We start from the raw sequence: 18,860 nt of genomic DNA on the forward strand, positions 1-18,860 counted from the left end.
AACATCTGATAAAGGGAGGGAAAAATTACTGAATAAGAACTCACTAAAATAAGAATAAAATCATCAGTCTTAGTTCTATTCAGAAAAGCAATTTAGAAACTGGACATGGTGTCACGTGCCAGTAATCTCAGTGCTTGAGGTAGAGACAGGAGGATATCAAGTTCAAGGGCAGCCTAGGCGAGACAGTAAAACATTGCCTAAAAATTATTTTAAAATAGCAAATTAGAGGTAAATAAGTAGCAAATGCTGCAGAAAGTCCACTGTCACGGAGTGCAGAAATTAAGGGTGTATATCCCAACCATGTAACCAATAAGCTGTGTGACCTAGGCTAAACCACTTAAACTTCTCTAATCTTAACTTCATTATGCATAAAATGAAAATTCTGAAAAATAGTTACAAGGATCAAATCAATTAACGCATGAAAGACTGTTGCAGTTCAAAAGTCAGAGACTACATGTACCAGGATGGCAGGGAACTGTATGTGTTATATCCCTGGCATCTAACAATTCTTGACACATAGTAAGCTCCTAATAAACATTAAATAAATAGAGGGAGATCCAGGACAGCCACCAAACTACACAGAGAATCCCTGTCTTGAAAAACACACACATACAAAAAATGAAGATGAGCTGGGCAGAGGTGGTGCACACCTTTAATCCCAGTGCTCAGGGGACAGAGGCAGGCCTGGTATACAGAGTGAGTTCCAGTGAGGTCAGCCTGGTATACAGAGTGAGTTCCAGGACAGACTCCAAAGCTACACAGAGAAACTCTGTCTCAAAAAAAAAAAAAAAGATGATTATAGAGGAAATATATGAAGGGATAAAGCCGAGCGTATGAGTAGAGCAGATGGGGCACAGAAGTTATCTCCACTTCTAAATAAAAATGATTGGCAGCTCTCCCTTCTCAAACAGAGGCAGAGATAACAGAAGCAAAGAAAGGATAGTCCAGTTGGCCGGTCCCTAACTCTGTCCTTTCTGGTTCACTATTCCAATCACCCCCATCTCTCCTACCACTGACTTTTTAAAGCATGTCATTGCACATTGACCCCACCAACTTCAGAATCATCATTAAGCCATTACATCAAATGCTTTGATTAAGACTTGTATCTATTGCTGGATGGTGGTGGCGGTGCACGCCTTTAATCTCAGCACTTAGGAGGCAGAGGAAGGAAGAGCTCTGAGTTTGAGGCTAGCCTGGTCTACAGAAGGAGTTCCAGGACAGCCAGGGCTACACAGAGAAACCGTGTCTTGAAAAACAAACAAACAGCCGGGCGGTGGTGGCGCACGCCTTTAATCCCAGCACTCGGGAGGCAGAGCCAGGCGGATCTCTGTGAGTTCGAGGCCAGCCTGGGCTACCAAGTGAGTTCCAGGAAAGGCGCAAAACTACACAGAGAAACCCTGCCTCGAAAAGCCAGAAAAAAAAAAAGAAAAACAAACAAACAAAAACAAATAAAAAAGATTTGTATATGTCCCCTCTTTGGTCATTAAAAAACAGTACTGTCTTTCATTTATAGTGCATGTGACTAACCCAAAATTCTTTCTTCTCTTATCCCTCTCCAAAGTCTACAGTAACCAGGGAGAAAGTTGGCAGACTGAAAGAACAGCTTAAGAAGAAGAAAGTCAGTAAAAATTCCTTTTACTTCAAGTTCTAAATCACTACAGCCAGACGCCTTGAGGATAGGGTCTGTTTACAATTGTGTTGATCTGAATTGCCCTCTGCCAGTCTTATATTTGTTTTTCATCATACACACAGGAATTTCATAAAAATGTTCTTCTCTGTCATACAGACCAGGATTTTGTAGGCCTTTGGGGGAAGAGATACATATCTAAATGTCAACTAAGAAACCACACTGCCTCAGTGGAACTCATCTTAGTACTTGGCAGACCTATAGTAGAACACCCCAAACCACACATACTTTGGAGCACCCAAACAAAATTAAATACGCTAGACAATCACCTTCAATCCACTGAATAAGTTTCAGCTACTTAGCAGCCTCTACTCCCTCCAGTTCCAGTCCGTACAGACCAGGCAAACCGGTCCAATAAATATCCACCTACGCTGGCCAGTGTGGCAAACGCCTTTAATCCCAGCACTTGGGAGGCAGAGGCAGGTGGATCTCTGTGAGTTCGAGGCCAGCCTGGTCTACAAAGAGAGTTCCAGGACAGGTTCCAAAGCTACAAGGAAAAACCCTGTCTCGAAAAAAACAAAAAAACAAAAATAAACTAACAAACAAAATTCCACCTACTTTCTGCAGGAACAAACAAAAACAGCTCTACATGGGCTGGAGAGTTGGCTAGGTGGTTATGAGCACTTACTGCTCTTGCAGAGGACCTTGGGACACCTCCTAGCATCCACATGGTGGCTCACAATCATCTGTAACTCCAGTTCTGGGGGAATCTGATGCCCTCTTCTGACTTTGGTGGGCACCAGGCACACACATGGGCCCTGTATATACATACAGGCAAAACACTTATACACATAAAATAACTCTTTACAAATTATAAAAAGAAGAAAACATTCTTTAAATAAACAGTTCTATTTGCAAAGAACATTGTAGTAATAAATAAGGCTTTGGTCCTCGAAGGTTACAGAAGACTAATGAGCTACTGTATAAAATGTGTTTGAGTTGCATGTGTGCAAAAGGTTCTATGGAGACAGGAAATACCAGAATGCAAGAAACCTTTGTGTCTGGAGATCCCCTGTCTTCTGAAGAACAGAGTAAGTATTACATAAACTACTTGCAAGTGTGTATGTGAAAATTCACTCTGTCAATCCAGCCAAGGTAGGTTGAAGAGTGTTTGTTGTTATTTCCATCATAACAAATCAAAATCTGAGCTTCTGATGAAAGATTTTCCAAGAAAATTCCAACACAAAACCATGACTATTAGGTAATGCCTTCATAGGCCAAACTTCAATGTCAAGTTCAGCTCTTGGTCAATCTTGCTTGCAAAAAAGCACTAGTCCTTGCCCCCTTCCAACACTCCAAAGGCATCCCTGTAGGATTCCCTTGCTATCCTAATTGACAAATAATTAAAAATTTAAAATCACAAAGCACATCCTCTTTGGAATACCTGAGCCATCAAAGTATATTCAACCAATAATGTTAACAACTGTAACCAGATAATGGATTTTTCATAACTTAAGAGTTCAATTCAATGATATGCAAATATTTATCTGCTTCTTCATACAAGCCCTTTTTCTGAAAAGTATACAAAACTCTTATTTCTTAACAATTACACATAAGAAAATTAATTTTTCATGAACCCTACAAAATAACAAAATGAGAAACAAAAGTTAGCCCAAGTATTTTTTCTGATAGGGATGTCAAAAATATTGTACTCTTTTCTCACAAATGCCTGTTGGCCAACAAATCTCCCATTTCTTGGTTCAAAATCAGTATCCTTTCATGTCATAGGACTTTACTTGATGGCATTACCTTCTTGAACTCACTGAATCTTAAATATTTTCTAGAATAATCAAGTGGAAAATTTGTCTTAGGAAAAAACCCAAATGTCAGAGGTGAGAAGAGCTTTTATATATATTACCTGATTAAGCTCTTGCCCCTACATAGGTGACTTTAGTTAACAAATACGATGACAGCAGGTGAACAAGAGCCACTCTTGACCTTGACCTTTTGGGATACAAAGGAAACCCTTCTCCTTCAAAGAGCTTGCTTTCCAGTAGCAAGTTTCCCAAAGAATATTAGGAATCACTTGAGGAAGAAAGTGTGATTCTAAAAATGATCCCTAGGCACCACCTCAGACTTACTGAGCTGAGGATTCCAGAAATGGAACTCCAGGATCCAAATTTAAAATACAAATATAAATTTGTATAAATATAAAATTTAAAGCATCTCAGGTAGTTCTATAGATAATAATGCTTAAGGACCACAGCACTGGTGGTCTGAGAGACATGCACAAAATATGTCAGAAAAAAAATATCAATTGAGGGATTGTCTTTAAGACTCATAGAAAAAAGAAAAGAAACACTGAGATCATCTACCTAAAGCCTATGAGCTGGGAGTCTTCTTGATACCATGACTCCCTAGTCTCTAGAAGTAGAAGGGTGTGCAGATACTCCTTCCCTGGAGTATGCAAGACAGTCAAAGTACCTTTAAAATTAAAAATATGATGTATGATGTCTGTGTAGTATGATAAACATTTGACTAAGGGTGGGGTGAGAACTGTTTTCTGACAAAAAATCATCAGAAAAATAGAATTCTGAGAATCATATAAAACAAAACCAAAGGAAATCTGTCTGTGGTCTAGAAGTCCTAGTTCTTAATATTAGAACTGTAATTTCTTTACTCCCACAGGAATTAATTGTGGACCAATTTAATATAGTTGGAATTTTTATTACTTATAATTTACAGAAAACTGAGATATTCTCATCCTTTCTTCCTTTGGGGGAATCAAAATATGACTGGGTTTGAGATTTTGGCTTTCTCATTTGAGCATGTTTGACATAGTATATAGCATGCTTATTTTCAACAGTTCACAAAACTGCAAAGATTTGTTAACTCATTAATGAGTTTGCTGACCATGAACAATTTATTCAAGCCCTGAGTGGGGGTTCAGCTTGTTCATCTGTAAAATGGGTACCAGGCTGTATCTTATTAAATCAAAACGCCCAAGGCCTTGTAAGAACTCTCTGAAATAAAAGAGTTTATTGAGCCATTACAGATACTAATCAGAAAAATAAATGACTAGGTGCTGGGACAAATTCGACAACAACCACCATCCCGTTGGGCTACATGGCTAATTCCCTAGCTCTAAAAAGCCGGAGTACTTTACAATGCAAACATTGCTACGTACATATTATTTACATTGAATCTACACTGGCTATTGGTAACAAGAGTGGGATTACTCGAAGCAGCAAAGGCTTTGTAATGGGAGAGCAACCAGAGAAGAAGCCAGGGCCTCTGGATTGCTTAGGGCTGCAAGAAGGATACCCTAGGCAGTCAGAGGACATTTGAGTGAAGCTGTTAAAGTATATTCAAGAACATAAAAACAGTCTTTTGTTCTTTGGGGCCTACAGCTTACTACAGGCTAACCTTCCCTACCATCTCCCTTTTCTTACATCCTCTGGCTGTTTGTAATTAAATGTAGGACATCTCAGAATGTTTCTCTTATCAATCTGTCTTCCTGGCCTAGGCTCTTGCCACTCATCCATGACGCTTCCCACACTAGTCCTAACTGAGGTTTCTGTGGGAGGATCACATGGGATAATTTTTGTAAAAGTGCTCCGTAAGCTGTAAAGCACTATACAGATGAAGTGGATTATTATTAGTCTTTTATGAAACTCAGCCATAAAGACGCAAAGTGACCCAGAAAAAAAAGAAAACAGGGTAGGCAAATCTGAAATATATCTACAGTGTTGGAACACAGCCTTACATACACAGTCAGTAGGTTCTTAAGAAGTACTGAGAAAGTGGAGGAAAACTCAAGGTACAGCTTTGTGCCTCTGCCATCTAAGGACTGATAGCAAGTAGAAAGACATGCACCTAGCGTCAAGGATGGCTTCATACACAGCCAGAATGCCCCCAAGAGCATCAGGTCTTTACTTGGAAGTCACTTGATAAGAAAAAACACTAAATACATTTCTTAGAGCAGAGCCACGCCCCACCCCACCCCCACACACAATGAAATGGTTCTGTCTTTACCTTCAGTCCTTCAAATGCAGTCTTGGAGAAATGGCAGAACTGCAGTAGGAGCGAAACTTGTCTCTGCATCTGGTTCATGGTAGATCTGCACAACCACCCGGCAACCTCTGGAGGAAGTAAGGTCTGTAGAATATTGGGCGCCTGAGATCTCTATTTTGGATCTGGAAGGATGAGTTTAGTGATACTTGATTTTAAGCCAAATCAGATTCATCCTCTAATACTAACCCCACCCAACCTAAACAGGAAAAAAGATGGAGGGGGGGATGATTTATTTGCTGTATAAAACAACTCTATAGAATTCTTTTGTCAGTTTCCTAGGATAGACAGAATATGATCAAATTGAAACATCCCAATTGTATTGCATTTAAATTTTGATAGCCATCTGTAGAATGAGGCAAACCCACACTGGAAAACACCAAACTTAAAAAATGCAGGAGAAAAATATTTTTTTCTGAGTGGGCTTTAATTGCCTCCCCCACCCCACCTCACCCCACCCCATCCCCGTTGCAAATGTATTTTTATGCTGGGTGACATTTTCAAAGCAGGATTTTTCTCCCCATTGTTGAAATGAAGCAAACAAGTTTACTTTCAGAGCCACAGAAATGCCCAACTATTAGGGGGAAAAAAAAACATGTTTTCCACTGGCCACTTGCCTGTCTCTTCCTTGGGCGGCCTTGCCTGCTGGCTCCTCTCTCTAGGAAGGCCCCTGGGGCTGCCTGGTGGAACTGATTGTAACATTATTTTGTGCAGTAAGAATTAATGTCTTCGGACTCTCCGAGACCACCCAGAACATGACCAGTCTTTGGCAACTGCCTTCTGGTTTCCCCAGTGTTGGGGTTAGCTGTTTGCTGAATAACTGACCCTGGTTTCTGGGTCTTTATTTGAGAAGCCATGGTCACGGGTGTATTTCTTCTTGTAGTTTGTTACTTTAAGATGAAAAAAGGGAGAAACCTCTTCCTCTCATCAAAAATCTATGAAGAATTCACTACCGGTTTATGTTCTTTCTGGGAATATAAGAATCCAAGAACCAACCAAGCGAGACCGGCCATCACAGAGAGAAAAATTTAAGGAAACAAGCATTTGCTAGAGGCTTTCATGAACGACTGGCCCTGGGCCTTTGGCATCAAGCCATCCTAGGATGGTAACCACCTCTAGCACCCTCAGCGGTGGTGGGAATCTCGCGGTAAGGTTCACGTTGGCCCAGGGAGGCAAAAACTCCTGCGAAACAGGCCGTGCCTCTTCTCAGCCTGCTGCTTCCCTCTGCACGAGGCCAGCCTCGATACACTAGATGCTCAGGAAGTGCGGACCCGGGAAGCAAAAGACCCGAGTCCGTCCCTGGGCCCCAGCGTTGTATGATGGCGTGCGCGGGCTTATTCGGACCCACTACCTCCTCACATTTGCCGAGGCACTACAGCTCGGCCAGGGGCTATGTCTCCAGCACAATCGGAAAGGCGAGCTGCCTGAGACAGGATGCCAGAGCCTGGGGGAGAGACCTGGAAGCAGGAGCCGAGCTCGGGCCGCGCGGGCTGGGGGCCACCTGACCAGCGCGCTCCGGTTGACAGGAGGCGGGCCCGGCGCGCGAGCCTGGCCCGGGTGGGGCGGGGTGGGGCGCAGGCGCGCGCCCGGCCCCAGGCCCCGCCCTCCCCGGCCCCGCACGCACCCCCGAGCCGCGGGGGAGGGGACACCCGAGAGCCGGCCGCGCCTCGCGCGCGCGCGCGCGCGCCCGCTTAGCTGACGCGGCCCGCGGGCATGCGCTCCGCCCCCGCCCGCGCCCGCGTCCCCCGGGCCCCGGCGCGCGGCCCTGCTGACGTCAGCGGGCGGCTGGCGGAGCGCTGCGCAGGACCTGGAGCGCTCGCGCGCGGCGCTCGCCTCGCCCCCTCCCCGCCCGCCCCGGCGCGCGCGCGCGTGCCCTGCCCTCCCTGCCCGCCTCTTCTCGCGCTCCCCGCTGGCCGCGGCTCCCTCGCGCTCTCCCCGTCTCCTCTCCGCTCCGCCGAGCGATGCGAGCTCTGGGCCCCGGCGACGCCGCCTCCCGCTAGAGATCTGCCCCCTCCCCCGGCCCGACCCCCTTCCCGGCCCTGCCCCGCGCGCGGGGGTCGGAGAAGGCGCTGCGGACGCACCGACGGCCGAGGAGCGGCGATGCACATGCACTAGCGGCACCCCCTAACTCACTCCCTCCACACCCCGCGCCGCCGCCGCCTCCACCTTCTCCGCCTCCGCCTCCTCCTCCTCCGCCTCCGGCAGCCGCGGCAGAAGGACCCACCCTGCCCCCCACCCCACCCTCCGCCGGCTCCGGCTGCGGATCCAGCCTCGACTCCTATTTTATTTATTTTGGGTCGTGCACTAGCCTCAGTGCCTGCAGCCCGCGCCTCCCGGGCCCGCGGGCGCCTCCTCCCTCGGCTCCGGAGCCCCAGACCCCGGCCACCCTCACCTCGACACCCCCAGACCCCGGCCAGCCGCCGCTAGTCTTCGCCGCTGGAATCTTGATAGAGGCTGTCTTTTTTGGGGGGGTTCTGGTCTTTCGACAATTTTGTTCCCAGCCAAGGAGAGGATATCGTGATTTTTTCCCCTTTGAGCCCAGGCTCTGCTCTTTGGGGGGGTGGGGGGCGCGCCGACCCGGGGAGTCGTGCCAGCCGAGTCGTGCGGGCTGTGGCAGGGAAGGGGCCACCATGGGATGTACTCTGAGCGCAGAGGAGAGAGCCGCCCTCGAGCGGAGCAAGGCGATTGAGAAAAACCTCAAAGAAGATGGCATCAGCGCCGCCAAAGACGTGAAATTACTCCTGCTGGGTAAGGACCTCGGTAGCCACCCCCGCCCCTCGACCCTGGCCTCAGCTCCCCCACCGGACTTGCGCCACGGGAGACCTGGTCCCGGAGTTGGCACCACTATGTGCCCTGGAGCGCCCACCCCTCGCATGCTTTGAAGCCCCCTTCCCATTCCCCTGAGCTGACACTCACCAGTTTTCCCCCCCTCTCTGTCCCAACAGGGGCTGGAGAATCAGGAAAAAGCACCATTGTGAAGCAGATGAAGTAAGTCCCTATGGCACTGGGATTTGTACTTTTATTAAGAATAATTTTTATACCTTTTTTTATTATCGTGCTCACCCACATTGCTGTCCAGGCCTGGTTTTTAAATTCGTGCACACACAGAGACCTGGTTTTGCCTCCCCTCCCCCACTCCCTACGTTGGTTCTGGGTCCCCCACCCCAACTCCTGGGGTGGGTGTTCTGGGGGAGGGAAGGGGAGCGCCTGTAGTTGTATGAATGACACTGTCCGCCATATTGATCAGAACATCACACTATTGGCGTGGTTATGATCATAACTCTTGCTCGTGGAGTATTTCGTGTGTTTCGCTGCCTCCATTTCTGTCTCTGCCTCATTCTATTTCTCCTCCTCCCTCCACCCCACCCCTGGAATCCCACTTCACCCTGCTTCTCTTGGGGCAGTGATTTTGAACTTGACTGAAACATGGAGGGGACCCAGCCCTGGCAGACTGGGGTGGAGAATCCAGTGTTTGCTGTTCATGAGTTTGGTGCTGAATTCTTGGAGGCTGTGGCTTCGCCCCCTCCCCCTAAACGAGAGCAAGGGTTAGGGGAGGGGGCGTGCACTAGGGAGAGAGGGTGGATTTCCAAGCGGATGTGACAGACACAGCTTGATCCAAGGCAGAGGTGGAAAGGGGACGCTGTCTGTGGGGCTGACTGAAAGCAAGCCTCATCTGCCCTCCAGCCTTTGCTCTCCTGACACTAGCAGTTTCCTGTCGCTGTGCAGCCTTTATCATTACATTTATTTACACTGCTTAGGCCGGTTCCCTGTAGTCTACCTCCAATGCGGATTTCAGGCCCCACTTGCCACCGCCCCCTTCTGCCTTAGATATCAGTTTCCCCTCCTAATTAACTGGGGGTGGATTTGAGTGATGGTTGAAAATTAAAACAAAATGGGATATTCCTTCCTTTCCACATTTCCCCAGTAAGGAGGCTCACCCCTCCTTCCCCCTCACTGGCTTGCTTCTTGCCCCATTCACTCCACGGCTCCTAGTAAGCCTACAGGCAGCTTTGCCTGGGGAGGGGTGGCCGGCAGGCAACGGGTGCGTGCCTTCCGGGCCTCCTGGCCTGCTTCCGTTGGCCTGTCAGTTCAGGACGGAGGAGTTCGTTAGGACCGTTTAGCGAGGATTCCATGTCGCTTTGCTGTGACACCTTCGTGCACACACAGCTCCTAATTAGAGGTTGCTGTGCAGTAAACAAAAATGATTATTTTTCAACTTGACAGAATAGCCGAAGTAATTGCATCCCGTAGGAAAACAATGGAAAATAAAAACCCCTTTCGAGGGAAGGTGGGTGGGAGACAAATTGTGCTTGCGGTTTCAAAACCAAGAAGCAAAAATTCTTGCATGTGTAACAGGCATGACAAGCGAGTTCCAGGCGGCGCCATGATGGTAGGGAGTAGCGACTAGGAGACAGTCTACCCCCCCCCCCCATCTGCTTGGCATGTTCTTATTTGCGTTCGAGAGCTCCCGGGGGCTTTCTTCTCACAGGCCCATTCGGCTAGCCTCACCCTTCTGAGCCACCAGTAATTTGGCCTGGGGTTTCTCTAGGGCTTGTGCGGTCCAAATGGATGGGGAGGCGGGGCCTGGGGAATTGCTATTTGCAACAAGGTGCATGTTGCATCTGCCTGGAGCACTCGCGGGTCGTGAAATGCAAACCGCGCCATCTCTTTCTCCTTAGGGGCAGGTTTCAAAACTTCACAAGTCTGTAATCCTCTCTGGCAGGCTGAGAGTGCGGTAGAAGCCTCGGCCTCCAGAACTGGGGTGAGGTTTCAGGCGTTGCAAGTGGTGGACAGCGCCCAGCCGAGGCTGGAAATGTCGATGGGGCTGAGCTCGGCTGCGCTCGGCTCCGCTCGGCCTGGTCTGGGCGCGGGGCTCGGAGGATCTCGACAGTGTTCGGAGCCCAGTCGGGGTCCAGACGGAGAGGGCCGAGTGGCTTCGGCTTCCGGAGGGGCCCCGAAGACATTCGGAAACCCTCGGCGAGGGGAGGGCAAATGAGGTGGGGGTGGGTGGGAGAGGATGGCAAAGTAACTTCGCATCCACCAAAGCAGCTTGCTACCTGCTTTTCCTGAACATGCCCCATAAATTAGGTTGATTTAATAAGAAGTTTAAAAATATGTACTGAGTCCCCAAAAGGGTAACTTGCCTTTTTTATTCAAAGAAAGCTGAGCTCTCTGAGGAGATCTGTGTGCCACTTTAGAATGGAAATTCCTGATTAGGCCTAGGGCACGAAATCTTAAGGAAGGCTGTAGGAGACTTTTCTGAGGAAAGTCCTGCTTGTCTTATATTGGGTTGCACTGGGATGGGGTGTGTGTGTGAAGTGTCTGATGTTTGATTCAATTAAATCAGAAATTAGAGCATTTTTCTCTTTTCCTGCATTTCTCCCTTTTCTCACCCCCACAAGCACCTTTTCTGTGAAAACTGCCTATCAAAACTGAGATTTTTGTGATTAATTTTTGTTTCCTTAAAAAAAAAAAGAGCAAGATGCACCAAATCTCTTTAGGAAATAGACTAGTTTGCCCAGAAAGTCCACCAGAAAATCTGCCCATGCCAGTTTTGCCACAAAAGTCCCAGCTGACCTCTCCTCCCAAAGCATTCATGAATGGCAGTTTTTCCTATGAGCTTGGCTTGAAATAAATCAGATCAGGGCCTTGTGCCAAGCTGGATGCAGGACTTGTTTTATTAACCACAAAATGTGAGATTGGTGTCACTGTATCCCAGTGACAGATTCTATGGAGCCCTCACTTCCAGAGATGGGTTTTGAGATCATCACGTGAGTGAGAGTCGTTTGTAGCTAGGAAGATTGTACTTTCTGGGTGGGGCCAGGCCAGAGAGCCTTGGTAGCATTTGCAGAAAGCAATTTCCTGTTTCCCTGTGCAGTGTGATTGGAGACGAGCGTGTCAGGCCATATGTATAAGTTAGTTCAGATGCTGTGTTATTTCTCCCAGGCAGATGAAACTAGATGGTTACGGAGTCCACTGTAGGTGACACCCTATGAGAAGCCAGTGGTTTCTGGTAGGAATTGGGGCTTGGCAGTGGAGTCCTTTGGTTGGGAGGAAGAATATGGATATTCGGATGTTATCAGATCCTTTGTCATCAGCATTTTCAGAAGAGCTGGGAGCCGCTGCCCTCCGCTCGTGTTCCCATCAGGTTGTGTGCTGAGTGGGAGGAGGGATAGGAAGATGTGCCTGTAGTAGCTGAGATGCAGCCATTAAGGACTGGCAGCAGATGCAGCTTAGAACAGTGTTATTACCCTCATCAGCCTAGGAACATTACAGAGACTGACCTTTGGAATTTTTCTGCTCAATATAAGTCATAAGGGAATACTTACATCATTTTCAGAAGCCTAATTCTCGAGTCTTTAAAATCTTTTGTAATTTGTGTGTGTGTGTGTGTGTGTGTGTGTGTGTGTGTGCATGTGTAGAAGGCAACTTTGTGGAGGGTTCAGAGATCAAACTCAAGTTGCCATCCTACATAAGTGCTTTATCCACAGAATTAATTATCTTGCCAGCACTCCCCTTGCCTCCATTTTTTTCTTTTCAGCGTGAGTTGGGAAGGTCTCTGTCATGCAATACAGAACATTTCAGTTCTGAGAAATCAACAGTGATGATTGAGATGGTGCAAATATAGTTTCACATATCCTGTGAATAACCAATGCCTCCTTTTTGCTACACGGCATTTTAAATAACTTTGCTTGTTTTAGGAGTAAGCTTACCTGTGATATAACCTCATCATTTTTCTGATAATTAGTGATGCCTTTACACAGACTAATAAACATTTTAAAGAGAGTATAAATTTTATTGGATTTCTGAACCCTTACAAAAGCTATCTTAGAATTATAGTTTATGAAGCATAGAGTCAATAGCATAACATTTTAACTGACTTCCCTGTTTGAACATTAAGTGACAGATGCTTGGACCTGATAGTGTAAACTGACCCCTGGAGTTGTTCTGAACATTACAGTTTGCCTTGATTGAAGGTGCTGAGTTTGCTAGGGTGCTTAGCTCACACTCTCAGGAGCATCAGATTTTTGTTTTGTTTTTTAGTAAGTAGAGTTTGAAGTTTGCAGAAAGACATGGCTCGCTAGCTAGTAGACTTCACCTCTATATAGACAGAGTAAAATGGAGCATTTCAGATATACATTCGTTTCTAGGGTACCTGTTCAGTGCAATTTTTAAACAAGTTTAAGGATTTGCCTATTGAAGATATCACTGCTCATACAAATATTCCAACCCTTACAAGTGGTTTTAGTATACCACTCCTTCAGGGAAGGTGCTGATTTTGAAAGGTCATCTGCTGCCAAAAAGATGGTGGTTTCCTCCTCCCAGCGGACCTTGACTTTATAACTGGGTGTCAAGACCATTGGTTGGCTGCTTCAAGCCTGTGTGCTGTCGGCATCTAGTAAGTGACAGGCATTGATAGAAGGGAAGGGGGCAACTTGCAGCCAGTACTTTGTGAAAGTCCAGCCATCTAAAAGGGCATTTCCTACCCTTGCCCAAAGGCCTCTCGTGGCGGTAGCAGTCCACTGAGGGCTACTCTTCCAGACCGTTGCTTGTTATTTCTGCAGTCTCTTCACTGGCTGTTTCTGCATCCCTCCCCACTGGTGTCTCCATGTTTATCAGAGATGCACCTTGCTCTCTGGAGACAGTGTGAGTGCGAACAGAATGTCAGAGCAGGTAGCAGCAGGTGAGTTCTCCTCTGCTGATGGACGGTGCTGTCTCCCTTCTTGCTGTTCACTGAGCTGTGAATACCAGCAGACCTTCTTGCCAGAAGGGCAGCCAGCAGTTCCCCTGATCTCATCAAGAACTGGCTGTGCAATTCTTGAACCTCAGTGGATTCTGCAACGGAGCCTGTGTGCTGTGGAGAGGGCTGCCATCGTTGGATTAAGTAGGTGAAGCTTTATGCAGATTGACATGGCTGAAGAGGAATCCAGAATGTCTTTTCTGTGCACAGGAAGCTGGATGAGTGCTCACTCAGGAGCTGGCTTGTTTCTTTTAAACCTGGAGCTCTAGATTCTTTTGTGCGTCTTAGGAGGCCACATCTGTTAAAGTTAGGACAAGATCATTCGTGGTTTTCAGCTGCTTGGGTTATACTGGTCAATTAACTCTGGAGATTTGAGCAAAATAGGCCCTACTTTTCTGACATGTGCTCAAGTGGATTCGATTCCCTGTATGCCATGTGGTCCTAGGTTTTTATAACAGTGGTCCTCAACCTTCCTAATGTTGTGGCCCTTTAATTCAGTTTGTGGTGACCCCCAACCATAAAATTATTTTCGTTGCTACTTTATAACTGTAATTTTGCTACTGTTATGAATGATAATGCAAATATTTTTTGGAGATAGATGTTTGCCAAAGGGTTCACGCCCCACGAGTTGGGAACCACTGAGTTAGACTGTTACTGCAGGAGCCCACCTTAATCTGAGAGACAACTGGCAAGCCAATGGCAGGGATGATTCCAGGCTGAAAAAAAAATTGGGAAGGGTTACCCTCAAAACTGACTCTAGCAAAGAACAACTTTTAATTCTGAAAAAGCGGAAAGGAGTATATATGTATGTGTGTTCATGCATAGAACTCCATGGGCTTGAAATCAGGCACTTCACATTTGTTGACTGCCTAAAGGCCTAAAGGTGCTCTGATGAACTCTTTTTACAGGAATTTCCTTAAGCTTATGTCCCATTTGATTTTATCCCATCTCTCACATTCTGCCTCCTGGTCCTGGTAGAAAGGACATTATTCAACAATCAGCAATTAGCAGATGGAACAAGAGAGGAAAGAATGGCAGCCTGACTGGTCCAAGGGAATAGATAACCTCTTACTTAGAGAAGCAGGTTGGCATGCTTCTCTGGAATGGAGAGGGGTTAAGAATATTCTGCAGCCAGGCTGCTGGCCCCAAAATTTTGACTCGACTACTACTCAGATGTGTGAGCTTAGCTAGTTACCTCTTGGCATCTCAGCTTTCTTGCCTATGAAATGGAGTTGGTAATAAAAGCAACTAATTAAAGTTGATGCAAGAATGAAATGAGTTAACATAGGAAATAGACTTACGACAGTGCCAGGGACATAAAAACCAGTATACGGAGGTTAGTTGAGTTTCATTCCATTGATTGGTTAGTGGGTGTTTCCTTCCCCATGTAGTTCTCTTGTAAGTCTGGAACTTAGCTGACTTAGGAACCATGGAAGAGGGGCACTGTGGTTCACACTTTTCTCGTGGCCTCTTCCCCTTGCCTACTCTGCAGCGTCACTTATATAACAAATCATGTTGTCGTAACTGATATGACATTTTTGATGGCGCAGCTGCTTCAGCCCAAGAGAGTGGGGTAATGTTACAGAGTGGGAAAGAGCACTGAACCAGGAGTCCAGACCAGCAGCTCTGCCTCTGCTCTTCTGAGAGCAGTTTCCTGGAAGAATTGGACCAAGTGTACCCAAGTTCCTTGATGGTCTATGGTCTATGAAATTGAAAGCGTAGCATGCTCTCGCTCTCTCTCTCTCTCTCTCTCTCTCTCTCTCTCTCTCTCTCTCGCTCTCGCTCTCGCTCTCGCTCTCGCTCTCGCTCGCTCGCTCTTGCTCTCGCTCTCTCCCTCTCCTCCCCTCCCTCTTCTTTTCCCCTTTTCCTACCTCCCCTTTCATCTCCTTTTCTTCTCCTCACCCCTCTTCCTCCCCCAAGCATCTTGCAAAACTACACATAAAAAGCATCAATTATGATTCTATCCTAAAAGGGTATGGGATGCTAGTGAAAATTCTTTTAAGGATCATATAACTGTACAGTAGAACCTAGACCACAAAGCTTTGCCAGCCTGCAAAGTCATAGTTCTGAGAAGCATTTTGACAAAGCCATGGCTAACCAAACTTTTCATGCAGTTGTGGTTCTCAAACCAAAGAGGTCGATCCAAAAGAGTCCTGGTAGTATGGAACAGGATGTCACTGGGAGGAGAGAGAACCAGAAAGAAGTGATTTGTGGTTTCTAGGATGCTCAAAAGTGGAAACAGCCATGCCTTTCACCATGGAGGGTTGCATCTAAAGGAATATGTCTGGAGTCAGGTTCCAAAGGGCCACGGAATCGTAATGGGGAAATGTGTTGTAATTTTTACTCATTCACTGGTTGACTCTGGGCAGATCATTTAGCCCTTCTGGGCCCCAGTTGGTTTATCTCTTAGCTGGTGCTGGCTTTCACTATGAAATTTCTCTAGTGTCTTTTCTAGTTCTAAGATAACAGTAAATGCAAAGAGAAACCTAGAAGCCTGAAGTGCAGGGGGGTTGGTTAGTGGGAGTATTTGCCACCCACAGCTTTTATCTGCTGAGCTGTCTTTAGTTCTAATATTCTTCACAGAGAAGAGGAAAAATATTGTGCTTTTCATAGAATCCTGCAAGACTAATAGAATTTGCCCCTTAATTTGTCAACTGTCTGAGAAGCAAGCGAAATGGAGAATGGAAGGTAATATACAAGAATAAGACTCCATGGCCAAGGGTTTACCCTGAGTCCTAGGTATGTCTTAAATCAAGACAGGTTTTCTGTAGAAGCTTGTTACCTGTAAGCCAGGAGAGATGGCATGCACTTGTAAGCTTAGCAAAAGCACCAGGGTCACTTCTGGGGGTCAGCGCAGTTCCCACGGGGACTTTAAGACTCTGTCTCAAAAGAGGAAAGGGGAGAGGAGGGAAAATACTACAGAGAAGAGTCCCTTCCCTGTGCTTTAGACGTCACCCGTCACCCCAGGTCGTCTCCAATAATCCCCTCACCCTGTGCACGTCACAAATTGTAAGTGAGTTAGATGTTAACGTGCTTCTTCCTTGGTGGTCTGGGTGTCCCTTCCCCACCTAGACTCCCGAGAAGTAAAGATGGTGACTTGTTTCCGTATGTACTCAACACTGAGTCTAGTGCAAAGGCGCAAAGGAACTGCTCACAGAACACTGACTGAAGGAAAGAGTAAAAAGAGAAGGTGCACAAGAAGGTACCTTGTTGTTTTGTAGAAGTCGGAATGATATTGAAAGCTCTTAGTGAATAGGCCACTAAATCTGTTACCTTCGTTTGAGGGTTCTCATCAACCCATGAGGAAATAGCGTTTCTGTCTTACAGATAAGAGGCAGGGATCAGAGATGATTAAATGGCTTGTTCAATGCCATACAAGTTAGTAAGTTAGTGGCAGGGCTCATTCAGACAATGATTTGTCTAATTCTAAACCTCTCTTTTCCATTGTAACTCCACAGTACTTCTTAATAGATGGCCACCACTGGTATGGCAATGGGAAACTGGAATCTGGGGCTCTGAAACTCATCTATAAATGGGATGGCATCAGTTTTGGCTAAGGTTGGTGACTGAGAGACTAGCACGGGCCCAGTGATGCTGATATTCTTCTGATTGTAGTAGTGCTAGTGGTCCTCATGGACCACATTGATTGGACGCTAGTACTAGTATTCCCTAGCAACCACCAGAGAGCTCCTGCAATCATTTTCCATCCCTGTTTTTGAAGCGTGAACCATGCTCCTGTGGTAGCAAAGAGAAGCTGCTTCTGAAAGTGTTGACTTTGGCTCATGAAGGTGGCTTAGAGAAGACTGTGGGAAGACAGGAAGGAGATCCACCCATGCACTCATCCACAAGCATGAGGCTAGGGCATCATGGAGGTAGAGAGGAAGTTCTTACTTAGTTCCAGTCCTTGAGGACTGCAGAGCTTCCTTGTAAGAGGCTCTTATACTTGAGGTCAAGAAGTTCACGATGTCTGTGTGTGCATTATGCTATGTGAAGACAGAAGATGCCCTCTCGGGCAGAAAGTTCAAAGAAGGTACCTGAAAGGAAAATGGCATGTGGGGTGAAACCAGACAAGTGGTAGTTAGCCAGGTGGAAAAGGAAAGCCAGTAGAGGACCAGAGTGTCCCAGGGCTGGATATGTCACCACTGAGAAGATGCTAGGAATGTGAAGTAATTCAGTCTGACTAGGGCCATGTGTGAGAAGAGTGTTATAAAACGAAGGAGGGAGAGGAGACAGACACAGATCGTGGAAGGTCTAACGTGCTAATGATGGATTTTATTCTGGAGATACGTTGCCATCAAAAGGAAGTAGACATCAGAGGCTGAGCGAGCAGATGGAAAGGTACTTGTGCAGTCCAGGTGGAAAAGTGTTCAGAACTAACTGAAAGCATTCGGAGAGGGTGGGCAGTGGAGGGAGGGCAAGAAGAGGGCACGTTTGGGCGGTGAGGTGGTTGAACTTGCCTGAAGATTGGTTGAGAGCTTGACTGAGGAGGAGATCAGTTTGGGGAGTAATGGCGAGAACGTGTCCAGGATTCCGGGTGGGGGCCTCTGATGGAATGGTTGTCATTTAGATAAGAGGAAGAAAAAGGGAAGATGTAGGGACAAAAATTACGTCCCTGTGGGCAGTGAGTGCTATGGAAGTTGATTACCTCAACAGGCCAAGTGAGATGGGTTAAAAAGGCGTGCGTGCATACACACAGAAAGCTCAGGAAAAAAATAATAATTTCAAAAGAAGGGCCTGAGAGATGGAAAGGAAAAGGGACCCAAGGCAGAGCATCATCATGAAAATAAAAGCACGGGGCACTGGAGATGAAGAAGTGACTGTAGTTGAGTCAGATACTGTCCTTGTTAGAGAAGGTGAAGACTGGCAAGTGTCCATTGAGTCTGGCAAGTGGGTGATTTGAGCAAGAACAGTTTGAACGGAGTGATGGGAGAAAGGCCACACTATAGTAGGAGTGAAGTATGTGGGTTTGAGGACGTTGATGGGGTCATGAATGGAGACCTGCTTAGCCCACACACCAGCCTTGGAAGGAAGAAGACTAAGGTAAGGAGTGACAAGGGAGGGCTGGGGGCTGAGGAGGCCTTTATTTTTATATTTTTATATTTTATAGTGTTCTTTTGGCTAACATGGAAAAGCTTGGGTTCCTTGGAAATCTGGGGCTGCAGGCGCTCAATGGAGTCAGAAATTGAAGGCAAAAGAAAGACAATAAGGCAGGAGCAGAGTCCCCCTCCCCAGTTCCTGAGGATGGGCTGCTTGAACTCGACATGGCATCCATCCCCTTCCCTGGTTCTGGTGGGGCCCATAAGAATGAGTGTGTGGAGGAGCTCAGGGATGGGGAGGCTGCTACCTTCACATTTCTTTTTCTCTCTGAAGTGAGAAGAAGGAAAGCCGTGCTCATTTACTGGAACTCCAAGGGCTTGCCAC

General features: G+C 46.7%; 1 protein-coding gene and 1 long non-coding RNA gene across 3 annotated transcripts in view; one reads left to right on the forward strand and one right to left on the reverse strand.

The window, feature by feature from the left end:
- Positions 1–6,108, reverse strand: part of LOC131912058 (uncharacterized) — a 41,971-nt gene extending 35,863 nt beyond the window's left edge. Inside the window, exon 1 of the long non-coding RNA XR_009379509.1 lies at positions 5,663–6,108. This is a non-coding gene — a long non-coding RNA (uncharacterized LOC131912058). The remainder of the gene's footprint in view (positions 1–5,662) is intronic.
- A 1,492-nt stretch (positions 6,109–7,600) lies between these two features.
- Gnao1 (G protein subunit alpha o1) overlaps positions 7,601–18,860 on the forward strand; it is a 159,028-nt gene continuing 147,768 nt past the window's right edge. Inside the window, exons 1-2 of one of the 2 annotated variants that reach the window (XM_059264559.1) lie at positions 7,601–8,446; positions 8,644–8,686. In XM_059264559.1, coding sequence (XP_059120542.1) covers positions 8,329–8,446; positions 8,644–8,686 — 161 coding nt within the window. In that variant the 5' untranslated portion in view covers positions 7,601–8,328. The remainder of the gene's footprint in view (positions 8,447–8,643; positions 8,687–18,860) is intronic. The other variant, XM_059264558.1, reaches the window with a different exon arrangement.

The sequence above is a fragment of the Peromyscus eremicus genome, chromosome 5 (genome assembly GCF_949786415.1).
Source record: "Peromyscus eremicus chromosome 5, PerEre_H2_v1, whole genome shotgun sequence".
In the NCBI taxonomy this organism is placed as follows: domain Eukaryota; kingdom Metazoa; phylum Chordata; class Mammalia; order Rodentia; family Cricetidae; genus Peromyscus; species Peromyscus eremicus.